The sequence below is a fragment of the Bombina bombina genome, chromosome 8 (assembly GCF_027579735.1).
Source record: "Bombina bombina isolate aBomBom1 chromosome 8, aBomBom1.pri, whole genome shotgun sequence".
NCBI lineage: Eukaryota > Metazoa > Chordata > Amphibia > Anura > Bombinatoridae > Bombina > Bombina bombina.
This window is the reverse complement of record NC_069506.1, coordinates 210,573,998-210,594,964: the sequence shown is the minus strand read 5'-3', so window position 1 is coordinate 210,594,964 and position 20,967 is coordinate 210,573,998. Positions and strand designations below refer to the sequence as shown.

The window sequence follows — 20,967 nt, the reverse complement described above, 5'->3', positions numbered from 1 at the left end:
TGATCACACATAACAGAAGAAATCTATATTGGACCCTAACCTTGAGCCCACCCTCTCATATTTTTCTCATGACTGAGCAGTAATTTTATCCCATTGGTTGTTTGTAACACACAAATTATTTTACCTCTTTAGCTGCCAATAACACACACAGCAATAATTTGCCCCTCCTAACTGCCAATAGCACACACAGAGTAATGTTTGTATATACCCATGGTTGTTAGTAAAAATACACAGTAACACACACAGCAATGATTTACCCCTCCTTGACTGCCAATAGCACACACAGAGTAATGTTTTTATATACCCTTGGTTGTTAGTAAAAACACACAGTAACACGCCAGTAACACACACACCAATGATTTACCCCTCCTTGACTGCCAATAGCACACACAGAGTAATGTTTTTATATACCCATGGTTGTTAGTAAAAACACACAGGAACACACACAGCAATGATTTTACCCAAAACACTCACAGATCAGTATTTAAACCTCCCCCCAAGACCTCTAGAATCACATAAGATATTTTTTACCGTCTTTCACTACCAATAACACATGGAAGTACATGTTCAATACTGCTTGTTTCTGGCTCATATTTCTAAAGCAATTAAAATGTAGCTGCCTCTCAGGGAAATTTACAAAAAAATAAATATTAAATGTGAAAAGTGAAGGCGATGAAACACCCAGGAGGTGGCGCACTAAAAATAACTAGTGAAAAAAATGGAAGTGATAGAAATGTTTGTAATGTGAAAAAATGAGACAAAATTTTTTTTGGTTTTAAATGGTGTATGAATGATTAGTGGACTCTCAGGAATGAGTAAAAATTTGTGAAATTGTAAAATATTATTTAACATGATAAAGTAATAAATTAATAAATTCTGGTGACAAATGTGAAATTGGTTAACCTTAATAAATGACAGAAATAGTGTTCATGTTAAAGAAACAAAAGTTCAATTGCTGAATTTTTTTTCAATCCAAGTACAAAAAGGAGTGTATCAGGCAGCTCCACTTGGGGGAATGATCTCCGTTCACCTCAATGATCTAGGTTAGAAAGAAAATGGACGCCTCATAGTGAAATCCATATTTGATATATAATAAAGAAGGTAAATAGTAAAACTCACAGTTTTTGAAGGCACTAGATAGTGCAAACAGGCAGGCTGACACTTGCAGAAGTCAGCTAACTGGATACTGATCCTGTATTAAGGTAGAGACCAGTTCTCAGGTCACAGGTAAGATCACAGGGAAGTATCAAACAACAGGCTAAAGATATTGTGCAGGCAAACCAATTGTGATGTAATGGCTACATCACAATTGGTTTGCCTGCACAATATCTTTAGCTTGTTGTTTGATACTTGGATTAAAACTTCCCTGTGATCTTACCTGTGACCTGAGAACTGGTCTTAACCTTGATACAGGATTAGTATCCAGTTAGCTGACTACTGCAAGTGTCAGCCTGCCCGTTTGCACTATCTAGTGCCTTCAAAAATTGTGAGTTTTAATATTTAAATGTGTCTGGGGCATTGTTTAGTATCCTGTTCTAGGCTCTCTGTAAAATAAGCTGACATGACTATAAGCAACTTCAAGTCAACAAGAGTAAAGGGGCATTGTAAGTATTTATTATCAGTTTCTTTAAAAAAAGAGCATTTCAAAATGTATTACATTTATTTAATGTGCTTTCCTGTCCAGACCAACCACCATTTTTTGTGTCAGGTTTGCAAAGACTTTTCTCTCTCCAACAATAGAGCTGTGCAAGTTGTCCTTATTAGCCAGTGAGTATTGGGAGGAGGAACATTTCAATTTATATTAAAACAGCTTTTACTTAAAGGGACCTAAAACCCAAATTTATACTTTCTTGATTCAGATAGAGCAAGCAATTTTAAATAACTTTCCAATTTATTTCTATTATCAAATTTGTTTTGTTCTATTTGTATACTTTGTTGAAAAGTATACCTAGGTAAGCGCAGAAGCTGCTGATTGGTCAACGTACATACCATGCTATTCGCTCACCTAATGTGTTCAGCTAACACCCTGTAGTGCATTACTGCTCCATCAACAAAAGATACCAAGGAAATGAAGTGAATTATAGAATATAAATACATTGGAAAGTTATTCAAAGTTGTATGCTCTGTCTGATTCATGAAATAAAAAAATTGTTTCTCAGGTCCCTTTAACATTTTTTCATTCCAAAAATATTTCGACATGTTTTAATGCTTATAATAATAGAGATAAAAAGAGCATCCAGTTATAAATACACTGTTTTGTGCAAGTAATAGCCAACTATATGAATAATGCCCAACATATAACCATGCCACATTCCAGGCATAACCCATAAGCTGGTCTCATTAGGTAGGAGCAGAGCTTTAACCCCTTCCCGCCCGGACTTATTTGTCTACATCGGAACAAAGTTCCGATGTAAACAAATAAGTAAAAAATTTAAATCATGCTATTGTTCATGCAATCGCATGATTTCAATGATGGGATCATGTCAGGAGGGAGAGCCTATGACACTAGGCATGCCCTCCAGCCCATGTTCCCATTCAGGAAGCGCATTTGGCTTTAGAACATCCAAATGGCTATGACGTTCTATGCAGCCCTAAGGGCTTTAAAGCCCAATGCGGTTAGGATGGCATAGAACTTTATAGGGGCATAAGGGGGTTAATGAACTGTATTTGAGAACAGGTTCAATTCATACATGATGTGATTGTCAGCCTCAGATGTTTGGCTATATAAGATGTAAGCTAAATATGTGGAAGAGAACTCCAGTGGCAACCTGTGAAGCTCTGGTGAACTCCATGCCCAAGAGGGTTAAGGCAGTGCTGGAAAATAATGGCTGCCACACAACATATTGACACTTTGGGCCCAATTTGGACATTTCCACTTAGGGGTGTGCTCACTTTTGTTGCCAACGGTTTAGACATTAATTGCTGTGTCTTGAGTTATTTTGAGGGGACAGCAAATTTACACTGTTATACAGGCTGTACACTCACTATTTTATATAGTAGCAAAGTGTAATTTCTGCAGTGTTGTCACATGAAAAGATATAATAAAATATTTACAAAAATGTGAGGGGTGTACTAACTTTTATGGGATACTGTATGTATATACATATATATATATATATATATATATATATATATATATACACATAAATCTTGACTCATCTTTGCTTGGCAGAACTTGCGCAAATTTGTCAGCTATTGAAGAGCATTTCTTCGTTTATACAGCAAACTGATGAAAAATGCCCTGGTCATATAGTAAACAGACATAATATCATCCCCCATTTCTACTACATCTCTTTCCTCTTAGGGGCCTATCTATCAAGTTCCAAATGGAGCTTGATGTCCCGTGTTTCTGGCGAGCCTGCAGGCTCGCCAGAAACAGCAGTTATGAAGCAGCTGTCACAAAGACCGCTGCTCCATAACCCTGTCCGCCTGCTCTGAGCAGGCGGACAGACATCGCCGGAATTCAACCCGATCGAGTACGATCGGGTTGATTGACAACCCCTGCTGGCGGCCCATTGGCCGCGAGTCTGCAGGGGGCGGCGTTGCACAAGCAGCTCTTGTGAGCTGCTGGTGCAATGCTGAATACGGAGAGCGTATTGCTCTCCATATTCAGCGAGGTCTGGCGAACCGGATCCGCACTGTCGGATCAGGTCCGACAGACTTTGTTAAATAGAGGCCATAGTGTCAGTTCAAGTAGGTTGGAGGATGGCAATCTAATGGGTGAGTTTTGAGAAACAAGATCTTATAGGCATAATTAATATTTACTCAACAGAAAACACAGAAAGACATTGTGAAGGTCTGACCAGTGTAATGACCACAAAGAAAAAAAACATTATATACATATATAGGCCAGACAGGTGCAGGCCAAGACCAGTGTAGTACTACAATGCCCACACAGCACCTCTTCTCCCAAGGCATGCTGGGAGAGATGTGTCAACAATAGCCTAAGAGAAAACATTCACGCATATTTAGAAAATAAAAAAATATCTTGTAAAAAAAAAAAAAAGCAACAAAATGACAAGAAAAACATCAAAACATAAACAAAGGAGGGAAACTGGCGGATATTTAAGTAGGTAATGCGACACTGATCATCCGCCATTCAAGGCAACGTTGGACTGAGGTGTTTATCGGGCAGCAGGCCTTAGTGGATATCCCCCAACGTGTCATAGAAAAATAAGAGAACCTGAGGGGTCATTTCAGATTTCCTGAAATCTTACGGAAATCATCAAGGATCTCTTGAAGAATCTCACAAATATAAGTCTTTGTATTACTTTTTTTATAAGTTTGTGTCAAGTGCAGGGAGCAGTGAAAGCAGAGATCCACAGGCTATAGGCAGTGGATGAGTTCCAGGTAACGCAAAGATGGCGTCTTCCATCCATGGGAGTGAGTCCACCACTCATTAACACTACAAAAAGAGATATCATGAGTAAATATGAAGTAAATGCCAAATAATTTGGAAGGGAAAAAAAAGTTTAATGGATGTCTCACCTCTGCTGAGCCACCCCCTCCATGTGATCCCAAAAGACCATGTTGATCTGTGCGTTCATCTGACTTTAACTCAACAGACAACTTAGTAGCAGCAGGATCCTGCGGCCTATGAAGAGACAAAAAAGAGACACAAAGAAATGAAGAGTGACTATAAATTATACAAGGAACAGAAGAAAGGGGACATTAAAACAGAAAAAAGGGTTAGAGGATGAAGTGACAGAATACATGGAAGGAATCAGCACAAAGGGGTAAATTAGAAGTTAGGCATTGCGTGAAAGGTCACGAGGTACAAAAAAGACATAGCAAAGAGCAGGAAGAAGGATTGAGCGTGTAATAGTGGAAAATGGAAAATAATGGAAGAACCGTAAAGCATTAGCAGATTTCCATCCAACTGCCTATAATCAGTTTCTTCTATCAGCCCTGTGTATAATGCAGCCCTTACTCATTCTGTTTCTCACATTTCTACATACAGCTCTACCTTTTTCTATTCATATCCCCCCCCACCACTGACTTGCACATTGGGGAGTCTCTTACAATTGCTGCTTCTCAGATCTTCCACATGTCAACCTTCCTTTCTTTCTCAGGAAATAGAAGAAAGCAACGACCAAAAGGAGAAGCAGGACGCAAACGACAACTGCAATGACGGCTGTGCTGCTACCACCACTCTGCTGCTCTGTGACAGAGAACACATTGTTATTAAGCAAGTAGGGGAATACAGTGTGTGTGTGTGGGAAGGGGAGGGTGAGGAACAGGCACATTTGTATTGGGAAAGCAGAGTAATCACACAGGGTGAATGTATAAAGTGTAGAGGGCAGCAGACATGAAGGCTGTATCTGCACAAAGTCTCCAAACTATGATAGTCACGCAGAAGCTCAAAAGGCAACATAACAATATATATCTTGTGTCGGCATCTGTGCCTGTATTTTGTACTTCTCGTCAGATCAGATATCCTATTCACTGACAGAAACTAACATTTGGCTGTGATGTATGAGGCTGAGACAACACAATGGGCAGTTTTTTAAGGGACATCAATGTATAGACTGTTCATGAAATTAGAAGAAGTTGTTGGTGAGAAAAAAAGCTCAAAAATGTACAAAGGCAAATTAAAATTTCCCTATTGATGCACAAATAGTATACATAAAGAGACATAAAACCCAAACATTTTCTTTCACGATTCAAATAGAACATATAATTTTAAACAACTTTTAAATTGACTTCTATTATCTAATTTTCTTTGTTTTCTTGTTATCCTTTGTTGAAAAGCAGGAAGGTAAACTCAGGAGTGTGCACGTGTCTGCAGCACTCGATGGCAGCAGTTCTGCAACGTTATAAATTAGCGAGAGCACTAGATGGTAGCACTATTTCCTGTCATGTAGTGCTCCAGACATGTCCACGCTACCTATCTAAATATCTCTTCAACAAAAACAAACATAAGAAGGAAGCAAATATGAAAATAGAAGTAAACTGGATATTTTTAAAACGTTTAATACTCTATCTGAATCATAGGTTTTATGCCCCTTTAATAAAGACATACAATAGGCTGCATTAAAGATAGGATATTCTGATGAAAACAATACATGCTCTAACTTAATGTAATTTTTGCATTAGACCTTACAAATGGGTTAAACACATAGGTAAAGTGTCACAAACATGGCAGCTCTTGAATAGGAAACTGCCTGTGATTGGCAGCTAAATACAGCTGTCACCCCTGACTGACCCATCTGCGGTTTCCTGCTTGCAGCTCCCAAGAGGGACTTTACCTATTTGTCTGTCCCCTTTGTAAAGGTTGAAAATACAGTCTAGTCCAAAATAAAGTTTCATGATTCAGATAGAGAATGTAATTTTAAACAATTTTCCAATTTACTTTTATCACCAATTTTGTTTGTTCTCTTGATATTCTTAGTTGAAAGCTAAACCTAGGAGGTTCATATGCTAATTTTTAAGCCCTTGAAGGCCGCCTCTTCTCTCAGGGCATTTTGACAGTTTTTCACCAGTAGAGGGTGTTAGTTCATGTGTGTCATATAGATAACACTGTGCTCACGCACGTGGAGTTCAGGTGAGCCAGCTCTGATTGGCCAAAATGGATGTCTGTCAAAAGAACTGAAATAAGGGGGCAGTTTACAGAGGCTTACATACAAGGTAATCACAGAGGTAAAAAGTGTATTTATATAACTGTGTTGGTTGTGCAAAACTAGGGAATGGGTAATAAAGGGATTATCTATCTTTTTAAACAATAACAATTCTGGTGTAGACTGTCCCTTTAACAAAAAGTTCCAAACACTCTGCATAAATAAACAATCCCGGAGTGCGTAAAATATTTAAACTTTATGGCACAAAAAAAGTTAAAAACAAAGAGTACCCTCCATATGTAAAAACTATAATCCAGCACCATATAACATGAGGTATATGGAGGGAGCTCTATGATTTTATCTTTTTTTTATGCAATAACATTTGAATATTTTACACACTCCTGGATTGTTTATTTTTTCGGACTGCCCGGAAGTTTTGTTACATATCTTTATTTCCCTGCTGGGACGGCAGCAAGTCTAGGCGCCCCCAAACTTCCTAAAGGCGGCCGCATTACTAGTGCCTTCTATGAACAATGCAGCAGGGCTTGAATGACTGAGGACAGAGTACTACGGTGGCGTGATTATGTAAGAATATATTTAGCTAAAACCATTAAAGGAACAAATTACATGATCTAACAAACCAAAGCATGTCCTTTTTTGCCATCAAAATGTGCCTTGAAGACACACAATATAATAATTAACAAGATAATGCTCATAAAAATACCCTTAGTTTAATCAGATGACATTGGCTTAAAGGGACACTGTGCTGTAATCTCCCTATAAAGTAAAGCCAGGTTTATTTTTGCAATTGAAATAGTTAGTTTTGCACATTGAAACAGTCACAATGAATACGTTAGTATCTGTCATTTGCGTATAGGGAGAGATAACATAGGGAGGCCTGCTCTTCCTTCAGGCTTAATTGATCTGGATGGGAGTGTTCTTGAGAACAATAGTGGTGGTTACAACAAGAACCCCCCCCCCCCGATATTTCAAACATATAAATAAAGCTAAAGGATTGATTCCATAAATTTACTATCCTGCAGCTGGTATAACAATTCATTAGAAACAAACTTTACAGTACAATGTCCCTTTAAAACAACTGACAAACTGATTGAGCAGCACATATATAACATTGGTATAGCAGAAACAGTGTTGGCTCTTTGTACACCTTTTATTTTGATTAACAATGAACAGCAGAATTAGATATAGAGTTCTGGCAGAGCATCACATCATTACCACAGCTGCTGATTTAAAGGCATCATTTTGTTATAGCACTGTGGCTTGTATATAGCTATGTGCCACACCTGATTGGCTCACCTGCTGAATGCAGCTCAGGACTGGAAGTGCCTTGTATCCCAGAACAGACTTTAAAGTGCAAAATTTAAAAAACTCTCATTTGTTAGATCATTTTTATTGTACTATTCTGCTCGCACATAAATATGTGTTTAGTCCCAGCAAAGTTGTTAAATGCATAGCTAAATTCTGCTCCAGAGCAGTAATGCACTACTAGGTAGATGAACATATCTGGTATATGTCAAATGACACAAAGCCACAAATCACCAGCTAGCTCCTGTAGTGCAATGCTGCAGCTGCTAATATCTACATTTGCTTTTCAACAAAGGATAAGAAAATGAAAGTGAAATTAAAAGTGTCTTAAAGGGACTTATAATCCATTTTTTTTTCTTTCATGATTCAGATAGAGTATGTGATTTTAAACAATTTTCCAATGTACATCTTTTAGCTAATTTGTTAAGTTCTCTTTATATCCTTTATTGAAATGGATACCTTGGTAGACTCAGGAGCTGCTGATTGGTGGCAGCACATATATGCTTCATGATATTGGCTCTTACAATACATTAAGCTAGTTCCCAGTAGTGCATTCCTGCTTCTTCAACAAAGGATACCAAGAGAATGAATCAATTTAGATAATATAAGTTGGAAAGTTATTTAAAATTACATACTCTATCTGAATCATGAAAGAAAAAGATTGGGTTTCATGTCCCTTTAAAATGACATACTCTATCTAAATCATGTAAGTTTAACTTTGACTATCATGCTCTTTAATTTGTCTTTTAATAGCCGCCCGTTACTATTTTGCAAACAGAAAAATATTGTCTTAAACTTCTGAAAATGTAAAAAGCAATGGAAACACTTAGGGTATGATAATGTGCACGTGTGTTAAATGATTTGTTTTTATTAAAAATACCACGAGACAGGATAAATATAACAAGAATGTTATTCTTTAATAATAAAGTTAATCACTTCTAATCCAGACTCTGTACTGTTCGTATGTTTCCTCTTCATAACTCTCATGGTACTGCAGTTTTAACTGCTTTAAAAAAAAACGGACATTTATTCTGCACACAGAATTCTATTGTACAGAGTTTGTTTGAAATGGAAGGAAAATCATTTTATTTTTTTCATTTTATAAGGTAGGAAAGACTTTTTTTTTTGGTAAGATTAAACCAACAATTGACATTTCCATTGAAATACTTTACCCATTCTGGGCTAGTGTACAAGTGGCACACTAAAGTTAGAGCGGGTCGCAATATGCAAACGTGCACGTGTATTACAAGTTGAAAGTAAACGAGTACACTCGAGCACAAACAGAATTTGCGCTCTATGGGGAGAAGAAGCTATCCGAACTCCTGAAGTTAGCATGCATTGGATTTAGCGCACCACAGGTGCAGGCCAAGACCAGTGTAGTACTAAATACAATGCCCACACAGCACCTCTTCTCCCAAGGCATGCTGGGAGAGATGTGTCAACAATAGCCTAAGATAAAACATTCACGCATATTTAGAAAATAAAAAAATATCTTGTAAAAAAAAAAAGCAACAAAATGACAAGAAAAACATCAAAACATAAACAAAGGAGGGAAACTGGCGGATATTTAAGTAGGTAATGCGACACTGATCATCCTCCATTCAAGACAATGTTGGACTGAGGTGTTTATCGGGCAGCAGGCCTTAGTGGATACCCCCCTATGTGTCATAGAAAAATAAGAGAACCTGAGGGGTCATTTCAGATTGCCTGAAATCTTACGGAAATCATCAAGGATCTCTTGAAGAATCTTTTTTTTATTTTCATTTTATAAGGTAGGAAAGACTTTTTTTTTTTTTTTTTGGTAATATTAAACCAACAATTGACATTTCCATTTAGCTAGTTTAGAAGTGGCACGCTAAAGTTAGAGCGGGTCGCAATATGCAAATGTGCACGTGTATTACAAGTTGAAAGTAAATGAGTACACTCGAGCACAAACAGAATTTGCGCTCTATGGGGAAAGGAAGCTATCCGAACTCCTGAAGTTAGCATGCAATGGATTTAGCGCGCCACTTGTAATCTGGCCCTCTGTGTATTACAATCAGATTAGCAACATTTCAGCCCACCATGTTTTTCATCAACAGTGAACAGCCGTTATTGGGCTAGATTACAAGTGGCGCGCTAACTGTTGCATGCAAGTGATATGAGGTTCTTGCACCATTTTTACGCAAGTTAAATAGCGCTTGTATTACCAGTTTAAAGTAAATGCGAACGAGCAATCGCAAATGCAATTTACGATAGAATTACTACCACGACTTGAAAGCACTGATTAACTGTTAAGCGAGACAAAAAAGTTGCTCAAAACACAAAAAATACATTTAACAGTACAGTTACAATTGATAAAAACATATATATGTATGTGTGTGTGTGTGTATTTGAGTGTGTTCATGTGTATTTATATGTATATATGTATTTACAGATGTATATACACAAATAAAAACATAAATGCCTATGTATACAAAATGTAGATATACATATATACGTTAAGTGCATTGGAGCCCTTTGCAGTCAAGTAGATGAAAACATGAAAAATCATATTTATGCAATATTCATATTTAATAAAGTGTTAGTGTATTTACGGTAAATATTGCACATCCCATTGTTCTTCACATAGGGGAATATGTTATATGTATTTTTAAATAGATATTCCTATATTTATCTGTATATATCTCCATATATATATAATCATCTATATATATATATATAGGTATAAATATATATTTTACCAAAATTCCATCAGAATATATATTTAACAAAATATAGAACATATTCTGCTAGGTTCAGAACATTAGAATGTACATTATGCCATATAAACTTCTGTATTTGTGTTTTTAAATAAACATGTGGCTTGTTGGGTGTTATCTTTTTTTTATTTTTTTATCGCAGCTCCATTAAAGTATATGGGGGAAATGTGATTATTCGTTTGCAACCTCGTGTAGTGAATCTTTTATCACGAGTATGTGTGTACTTGAGTGCAAACTTTTTATTTTCAACTCGTAATACAAGCGCAAACCACTGAGCGCAAAAAACTTGCATCTAACAGATGTAATACTCGAACGCAACTTGTAATTTAGTTCATTATAGGGCAGTTATAGTTGAAATATTAATACTAATTTGTTAGACCATGTCATTTTAAAACTAGCAGCCCTTTAATGCTATGTATTTAACCCCTGCAAAAGGGGTTAAACACATAGTAGAAATACTACACTGGACCCGCAAAGCACTGTTGGTCCCAACCGAAAACTGCTGCTGATCCAATCAGTAGCACTAGTCACACAACTTAGCTGTATGACAAGTGCTGCATATATGGATGACTGCTGAAATGTTTGTCTATAATGTATATGCATTTGGGTGACACAGATCTTCAGTTTAATTTGTTAGTTTTAGATATGAATATATATAACAACCACTATCCAGAGAGAAAAAAAAAGACATAAGTTACCTTTATTTGGTGCGTTGGTCGGGGAAACCAAGCTCACTGTGTTGGAAGAAGAAATATTAAGTTACCAAAGTTCAATATTTGAGCAGTGTAAGATTGTGATAAATATCCTCATGTGTGTATTACTCATGTATGTGTACCGTTCACTGTATCACACCCTCTGTATGTGTCACACATTACCACAACTGTTTTGTCCCCTTACATGACATTATTAAGAGAGTGTAACCCGCTCCTTTGTCACATCACTAGTATACATATCCCCTTATCCCCATAACACAATCTCTAGGTAGACTCACAAATGCGTAATGTGATTTGCTTCTGGGTGGTGCCGATATCATTTTTTGCAGTGCAGTAAACGCCATTAATCAGTTTCGATGTTACAGGAAATGAGACATTGCTGTAAACCTGAAGGCCGGAGACATATTGTGTGCCCTGAGAAAAAGATTAAAAAGGGGTGTAAAACAAGAGGTAAGAGATTTATAATAAGCTATAAGGAACCTCCCTACTAGTGGTGCTTCTGCGGGATTGTATGGTAGTTCAAAAGCAATTTTTAGGCTACGCCTAGTGCTGATACCTAGATGGTATTTAAAAATGAATATGGAAAAAAAGACTAGTTTGGATGAAACTTCTTTAAAGTTGGCTAGAACAAAAAGTTTAAAGGGACACTGAACCCAAAATTTTTCTTTCATGATTTAGATAGATTCAGATAGAGCATGCAATTTTAAGCCACTTTCTAATTTATTCCTATGATCAATTTTTCTTCGTTCTCTTGCTATCTTTATTTTAAAAAGAAGACATCTAAGCTTTTTTTTTATTCAGAACTCTGGACAGCACTTTTTTATTGGTGGATGAGTTTATCCACCAATCAGCAAGAACAACCCAGGTTGATCACCAAAAATGGGCCGGCATCTAAACTTATTTTCTTGCATTTCAAATAAAGATACCAAGAGAATGAAGAAAATTTGATAATAGGAGTAAATTAGAAAGTTGCTTAAAATGTCATGCTCTATTTGAATCACGAAAGAAAAAATTTGGGTACAGTGTCCCTTTAAACACATGGCCATTTCACATCAGTCCTAGCAGCTTTAGTTTCAGTAGTAAGTGGAATTATTTAAAGAGACAGCCTGCACCAAATTTTTTATTGTTAAAAAAGATAGAGAATCCCTTCATTACCCATTCCCACAGTTTTGCATAACCAACACTGTTATTTTAATATTAGTTTTACCTCTGTGATTACTTTGTATCTAAGCCTCTGCAGACTGCCCCCTTATTTCAGTTCTTTTGAAAGACTTGCATTTTAGCCAATAAGTGCTGACATAAATAACTCCACAGCAGTGAGCAAAATGTTATTTATATGACACACATGAACTAGCGCTGTCTAGCTGTGAAAAACTGTTAAAATGGTCTGCGATAAGAGGCGGCCTTCAAGGGCTTAGGAAATAGCATATGAGCCTACTTAGGTTTAGCTTTCAACAAAGAATATCAAGAGAACAAAGCAAATTTGATGATAAAAGTAAATTAGAACGTTGTTTTAAATTGCATGCCCTATCTGAACCATGAAACTTTAATTTTGACTAGACTGTCCCTTTAATTGAGATATTTTAGAAATTGCCTGAAACAGACAGATAAGTTCCCTACATTTTGTCGGTTTCTTTTTTCTTTGTCACACAGAATCACCCTGATTTAAATATTTACCTTTAGAGATTCGGGGATCCAGATAATTTGTGGTTGTGGGTATCCAGTTGCTAAACAAGACACTGTCACGGAAACACCTTCTACAGGAACTTCAAACACATCATTCCCAGACTCAATTTGGGCTTTTCCTATAAACAGACATATATGATGACAACTTCTTAATCTAGTAGCTGATGAACTGGGAATAATTATCTGTAGGGATGGACGAATGTGCTCAAAATGTAATTTGTTTGCTCGAATGAATAGTCCTGTGGACATTTGTTTTGGAAAATCGAATGTTGATAAGAATGAAAATCCATTAAAATTTAGTAATCAAATGTTATTTCCGCTTTTCGAATGTTACTTTTGTTTTCGAAAGTTCATAATTAGATTGAATATCCACATTCAAAATTTTGAATGTAACATTCAATTTAAAGAGACACTAAACCCAAATTTTTTTCTTTTGTGATTCAGATAGAGCATGCAATTTTAAGTAACTTTCTAATTTACTTCTATTATCAATTTTTCTTCGTTCTCTTGCTATCTTTATTCGAAAAAGAAGGCATCTAAACCTTTTTTTTTTTGGTTCAGACCCTGGACAGCACTTTTTTTATTGGTGGATGAATTTATCCACCAATCAGCAAGGACAACTTAGGTTGTTCACCAAAAATGGGCCGGCATCTAAACTTACATTCTTGCATTTCAAATAAAGATACCAAGAGAATGAAGAAAATTTGATAATAGGAGTAAATTAGAAAGTTGCTTAAAATTCCATGCTCTATCTGAATCACAAAAGAAAATTTCTGGGTTCAATGTCCCTTTAACAAATACTATTCAGAAGTTCAATAGTTCATGTGGTAGGGAATTTAGTAAATTGATACATAATAGATACAAATATATCAATTTGAATGTTTTGAATTTGAATATTACATAATTCAAATCGAATTATTAGAAAAATTTGAATTGAATATTACATTTAAAAAAAGCTTAAAAATACTAATTAAACAAATGTTAGAATGTTGTACAAACATTCGAAATTCGAAACAAATGAATGTGTTAAAATTTGTTTCATTTTTTTAATGTTGCAAAACATTCGTCCATCTCTAATTATCTGTTCATCAAAATCTTGTTTATGAGTGGCACCCTTGACAACTCTTTCTTACTGTTCATGCAAAAAACCATTAAACACAGTAGAACAGCATAATCAACAAACGCATAATAAAAAAGACAATGCAATAACGCTTAGCTTCAATTTCAAATTAGCAGTGGATTTGTTTCTTGAAACTTGCAAAATACTTCCATTGCTTTCATTCTGTGCCATGTGACAGCCATCAGCGAATCACAAATCTCATATGTAAAACATTGAGAACTTTTGCACATGCTCAGGAGGAGCAGATGCCTCATAAAACATGCATATAAGTTAGAATGTTTTTAATTACATATTCTGAATCATAAATGTGTTTAAAAGTCAAATTTGTTGTTACTAAAATTTGCAGGAAATGTTTGCTTGTTTGTTACTGAATTGTCATGATCGCTTCCGTTCATCGCCGTGTCGCCGCGGCTCCCGGAACTTCTCTGTGTCTCTGACGTCATGTTGCTTAGCAACATGACGCTTCCTCTCACACCCCTCTGATGACGGTTACGCTCCTGCCCTTTAAATCTCGGCGGGAGATCTGAATCTGGGCCCGTTTGTTTGTTTCCCTGGATTGTGAGTACCATATCAGTTTTGTTCTTCTGTGTACCGACTTCTGCCTGCCTGACCAAGCCTCTTGTCTAATCCCTACTTGCTGATATTTGGACATTGACTTCTGCCTGCCTGACCTTGCCTGTAGCTTTTACCCTTTTGCTGATACTTGGATGCCGACTTCTGCTTGCCTGACCTTGTCTTTTGCCTATACCTTTTGCTGATATTTGGATGCCGACTTCTGCCTCCCTGACCTTGCTTTGCCTTTACCTTTAAAACTATTCTTTGATAAACAAGACCTGCTTAAAGGGACATTTTACTTTTACAAGCTGCAAAAGAGAACTTTGCCTTTCTGTTTGTTATACACCTGCTTAAAAGGGACATTTACTTTTACAAGCTGCAAAAGAGAACCTTGCCTTTCTGTTTGTTATACACCTGCTTAAAAGGGACATTTACTTTTACAAGCTGCAAAAGAGAACTTTGCCTTTCTGTTTGTTATACACCTGCTTAAAAGGGACATTTACTTTTACAAGCTGCAAAAGAGAACTTTGCCTTTCTGTTTGTTATACACCTGCTTAAAAGGGACATTTACTTTTACAAGCTGCAAAAGAGAACTTTGCCTTTCTGTTTCTGCTTAAAGGGACATTATACTTTTACAAGCTGCAAAAGAGAACTTTTCCTTTGTTTTACAAGCCTGCTAAAGAGGACCTTTTTCAGAAGCTTCAAGTAAGAGCATTTCCTTTTTGTTCTTTGTACTACTTAAAGGGACGTTTTATCCTTTGTGGCTTTCCTGCATTCTGGAACAATATTCATTTTTGTTATCTTCTAATCTGCTTCCTGAGTGGGTCACGTCCTGGATATTTCTCAGTGTGCTAGCGTGTGCTTTCAATTCACGCTAGCAGTTGGGTTACATCCCGGATTGATTCCAGAGCGGCTGACATTACAAACGGGCCATAAAAATGGACCCCACTGAATTATCTATGGCCGTGGCTCACCAGGGACAGCTCTTGGGTTCTCATGCCACTCACTTGCAGTCTCTGGACACTAAACTTGATCAAATTACTGCTCTATTACAAAATTTGGTTGCTACCCGCACCTCCCAATCCTAATCCCAATCCAAATCCGATTGAGGCATTACCTCCTCCGATTCCTAACAATCAGTCTCAGGTACAACTAAGTCCCAGGATTCCTCTTCCGGATAAATATGATGGGAATCCTGAAGAATGTAGAGGCTTTTTGAATCAATGCCGTCTTCATTTCCGAAATAGCCCTACTCTCTTTGCTACTGCCTCTTCTAGAATCACGTTTCTTATTTCCTTAATGAAAGGAAAAGCCTTGGCTTGGGTGTCACCTTTGCTAGAAAAGAATGATCCTATACTGTTGGATGTTGATACATTTCTATCTACATTCTCAAACGTATTCGATAAACCTGGAAGGTCTTCCGCTGCTGAAGCTACTCTCCTGGATTTACGTCAAGGAAATCAACCAGTCTCTCAATATGCAATTGAGTTCCGCACCCTTGCCTCTGAAACCACTTGGAATCAGGGAGCACTCAGAGCCGCTTTCCGTAAAGGACTTTCTGAGCGTCTCAAGGATGAATTGGTGTATCGTGAACTTCCAGAGTCCTTAGAAGCCTTAATAAATCTCTGTATCAGTCTCGACGCCAGGTTTCGTGAACGCCAACAAGAAAAGGATAGAACACAGAGGACTTCCACTCGAACTCCTTTTCGTTTAGCTCCTCGTTTTTCTAATCCAGTCACTCCAGCCTCTCCTACTACTGATCAGGCTGAACCCATGGAAGTAGGAAGTATAAAATTAACTGAGACTGAACGCTTGAGAAGACGGACTCTTGGCTTATGTCTGTACTGTGGCCTTAAAGGACATTTATTAAGGGATTGTCCTACTAGGCCAGTAAAAGCCAGGGCTTAACTCTAGTCCAGGGAACTGAGTTAAGCCAAAATAGTGGTCATTCCCTATACAAGAAACTCTTTGTTCCAGTAACTCTTCTAATTGGACATAAGAAGATCTATACCCAAGCTCTAATCGATTCTGGTGCTGGAGGTGTGTTCATTGACTCTACATTTGTTTCTACTCATTCTATACCCTTACTAAAGAAGGAGTATTCCATTTCAGTCTCTACGGTCAGTGGAGATCCTTTGGGTTCTGGATACATTCAGTTTTCTACTCAACCCTTAATCCTCACCGTAGGAATACTTCATTCTGAGACAATTTGTTTCGATGTCATTCCCACTCCGCAATTTCCCATTATCTTGGGATTACCCTGGCTCCAGATTCACAATCCCATTTTTTCTTGGACTTTCGGTGAACTCACTTCCTGGGGATCTACATGCCAGACTAAATGTCTTCAAAAGATTACTAAGTTACCACTCACTATTGCTCTCACAGTTGAAACTCCAGAATCCTTACCTATGCATTACCATGACTTTGTGGATGTCTTCTCCAAAAAAGAAGCTGAACGTCTTCCTCCTCATCGCCCTTTTGATTGTCCCATTGACCTCCTTCCTGGGGCTGCCTATCCTCGAGGCAAGACATATCCACTTTCTAAACCAGAAAACATGGCTCTGGAAGAATATATAAAAGACAATCTGGCTAGAGGATTTATTCGACCCTCCTCTTCCCCTGTAGGGGCTGGTTTCTTTTTTGTGGGAAAAAAGGATGGCGGATTAAGACCCTGTATTGATTATCGTGGATTGAATCAGATTACCATCAAGAACAGTTATCCTCTGCCCCTTATTCCTGAACTTTTTACTTATCTTCAGGGAGCCACCATTTTCACCAAACTCGACCTACGTGGTGCATACAACTTGATCCGTATACGCAAAGGAGATGAGTGGAAGACTGCCTTTAACACTCGATTTGGGCATTATGAATATTTGGTCATGCCCTTTGGGCTATGCAATGCTCCGGCGGTTTTCCAGCATTTTGTAAATGAGATCTTTCGTGATTTTTTGAATATTTTTGTTATCATATACCTGGACGACATCTTAATTTTTTCTCAGAACCACCAAGATCATGTGCACCACGTCAAGAAAGTACTTCAACGTCTAAGAGTCTAAGAGAATTCCATCTGTTTGCTAACCCAGAAATCCATACCCTTTCTGGGTTATGTAATATCGGCAGCTGGATTCGAAATGGACCCTACTAAACTTTCTGCCATTTTGGATTGGCCTAGACCTGATTCTTTGAAGGCTTTACAACGTTTCCTAGGCTTCGCCAATTATTACAGAAAGTTCATCAAGAATTTTGCTACTATTACTTCTCCTCTTACTTCTCTCACAAGAAAAGGACAAAACTGTAAAGTATGGCCGTCTGAGGCTATAGAAGCTTTTGAATCTCTCAAAGAAGCTTTTTCCTCAGCTCCTATCCTTCGTCATCCAAATCCTGAGTTTCAATTTATTCTGGAGGTGGATGCTTCCTCTGTTGCTGCTGGGGCTGTTCTGTCTCAACGAATACCAGAGACTGGAAGGATTCATCCTGTTGCTTTTTTCTCTAAAAAATTCACTCCTTCCGAATTTAACTATGACGTAGGGAATAAAGAGTTGCTTGCCATCAAGATGGCATTGGATGAATGGAGACATTGGCTGGAGGGTACTTCTTTACCATTTACTATACTTACTGATCATAAGAACCTTCTGTATCTCCAAACAGCCAAACGACTAAATTCCAGGCAAGCACGCTGGTCATTATTCTTCTCTCGGTTTCACTATAATTTGTCTTACATACCTGGTTCAAAAAATATTAAAGCAGACGCACTTTCCAGACAATTTCAAGATACCCCAGTTCCTGAGTCTGGTACCATTCTCCAACCTCATGAAGTCATTGCCCAGTTAACAACTTCTTGGTTACAAGAATTACAGTCCGCTCAAGAGCATCTTCCTTTGTCCTGTAAACCTCCCGATGGTTTACTCTTTGTTCCTGAACGCCTTCGTTCCAAGATTTTATTTTGGGCTCATGATAGTCCCCTTTCTGGACATCCTGGCATCAGTATTACCACTCAAAACCTCAAACAACATGTCTGGTGGCCTACACTCTCTCAAGATGTGAAGGATTACGTCTCAGTATGCACACAATGTGCCATGAACAAAACTCCACGCCAACTTCCTTCAGGATTACTCCAACCATTGCCTATACCTCACCAGCCTTGGACTCATGTATCCTTGGACTTTATTACCGATCTTCCTTTGTCCACTGGGAACAATACTATCTGGGTGGTGGTCGACAGGTTCACTAAGACGGCTCATTTTGTACCCTTGCCAGGATTACCATCTGCCAAAAGACTCTCTGAACTTTTTATTCTTCATATTGTAAGAATCCATGGATTTCCTCTAGATATTGTTTCAGATAGAGGGGTACAATTCGTTTCTCGATTTTGGAGGTCACTTTGTAAACATTTTGGTACTACTATATCTCTCTCTACTTCTCACCACCCACAATCGAATGGTCAGACTGAAAGAGTAAACCAGTGTCTTGAAACATATCTTAGACATTATGTGGATCATTATCATTCTAACTGGACTTCTTACCTTCCTTTGGCTGAATTGGCCCATAATGCCCGGTACAATTCCTCCCTTCAGACTTCTCCTTTTCATGCAGCTTACGGATATCAGCCTAGGACATTCCCTTTGCATACTTCCTCCACAGTGAATCCTGCTTCTGATCTTACAGCCCGAAGATTAACTCGACATTGGCAGAAGATACATCGTATTCTTTCTGTCACTTCTAGACGTTACAAGTTCTTTTCGGATCTTCGACGGAAGAAGGCTCCCAAATATCGCCCTGGTGATAAAGTTTGGATTTCCTCTCGATTTCTTCGCCTGAAACAACCTTCTAACAAATTGGGACCACGATATGTGGGTCCTTTCCGAATACTGGGTCAGGTATGTTCCACTGCTTATCGGGTAGCTTTACCCAAGTCTCTCAAAGTCCATCCGGTATTCCATGTTTCTCTTTTAAAACCTGTGATGAGTAACAGGTATTCTAAGCCTTTTTCTAAACCTCCACCGTTATTGGTGCATGGACATCCTGAGTTTGAGATCAGCCATATTCTAGATTCCAAATTGCGGGGCAAGAAATTGTATTATCTCATTCATTGGAAGGGTTATCCAGTCACGGAACGTTCTTGGGAACCTGCTCATCAAGTAAATGCTCCTATATTGGTCAAGACCTTCCACAAGACTCATCCTGATAGACCTGGTCCTGTCCCCCGGAGGGGTCCTTGAGGAGGGGGTGCTGTCATGATCGCTTCCGTTCATCGCCGTGTCGCCGCGGCTCCCGGAACTTCTCTGTGTCTCTGACGTCATGTTGCTTAGCAACATGACGCTTCCTCTCACACCCCTCTGATGACGGTTACGCTCCTGCCCTTTAAATCTCGGCGGGAGATCTGAATCTGGGCCCGTTTGTTTGTTTCCCTGGATTGTGAGTACCATATCAGTTTTGTTCTTCTGTGTACCGACTTCTGCCTGCCTGACCAAGCCTCTTGTATAATCCCTACTTGCTGATATTTGGACATTGACTTCTGCCTGCCTGACCTTGCCTGTAGCTTTTACCCTTTTGCTGATACTTGGATGCCGACTTCTGCTTGCCTGACCTTGTCTTTTGCCTATACCTTTTGCTGATATTTGGATGCCGACTTCTGCCTCCCTGACCTTGCTTTGCCTTTACCTTTAAAACTATTCTTTGATAAACAAGACCTGCTTAAAGGGACATTTTACTTTTACAAGCTGCAAAAGAGAACTTTGCCTTTCTGTTTGTTATACACCTGCTTAAAAGGGACATTTACTTTTACAAGCTGCAAAAGAGAACCTTGCCTTTCTGTTTGTTATACACCTGCTTAAAAGGGACATTTACTTTTACAAGCTGCAAAAGAGAACTTTGCCTTTCTGTTTGTTATACACCTGCTTAAAAGGGACATTTACTTTTACAAGCTGCAAAAGAGAACTTTGCCTTTCTGTTTGTTATACACCTGCTTAAAAGGGACATTTACTTTTACAAGCTGCAAAAGAGAACTTTGCCTTTCTGTTTCTGCTTAAAGGGACATTATACTTTTACAAGCTGCAAAAGAGAACTTTTCCTTTGTTTTACAAGCCTGCTAAAGAGGACCTTTTTCAGAAGCTTCAAGTAAGAGCATTTCCTTTTTGTTCTTTGTACTACTTAAAGGGACGTTTTATCCTTTGTGGTTTTCCTGCATTCTGGAACAATATTCATTTTTGTTATCTTCTAATCTGCTTCCTGAGTGGGTCACGTCCTGGATATTTCTCAGTGTGCTAGCG

At 38.1% G+C, this 20,967-nt stretch overlaps 1 protein-coding gene across 1 annotated transcript in view; it reads right to left on the bottom strand.

Moving 5' to 3' along the window:
• Window positions 1-1,592: 1,592 nt before the first annotated feature.
• The window catches only part of BCAM (basal cell adhesion molecule (Lutheran blood group)), a 77,725-nt gene continuing 58,350 nt past the window's right edge, over window positions 1,593-20,967 (bottom strand). Inside the window, exons 11-16 of the mRNA XM_053690865.1 lie at window positions 13,015-13,142; window positions 11,616-11,751; window positions 11,323-11,358; window positions 5,023-5,161; window positions 4,489-4,594; window positions 1,593-4,405 (exon numbers count right to left, since the gene is read on the bottom strand). Coding sequence (XP_053546840.1) covers window positions 4,400-4,405; window positions 4,489-4,594; window positions 5,023-5,161; window positions 11,323-11,358; window positions 11,616-11,751; window positions 13,015-13,142 — 551 coding nt within the window. The 3' untranslated portion in view covers window positions 1,593-4,399. The remainder of the gene's footprint in view (window positions 4,406-4,488; window positions 4,595-5,022; window positions 5,162-11,322; window positions 11,359-11,615; window positions 11,752-13,014; window positions 13,143-20,967) is intronic.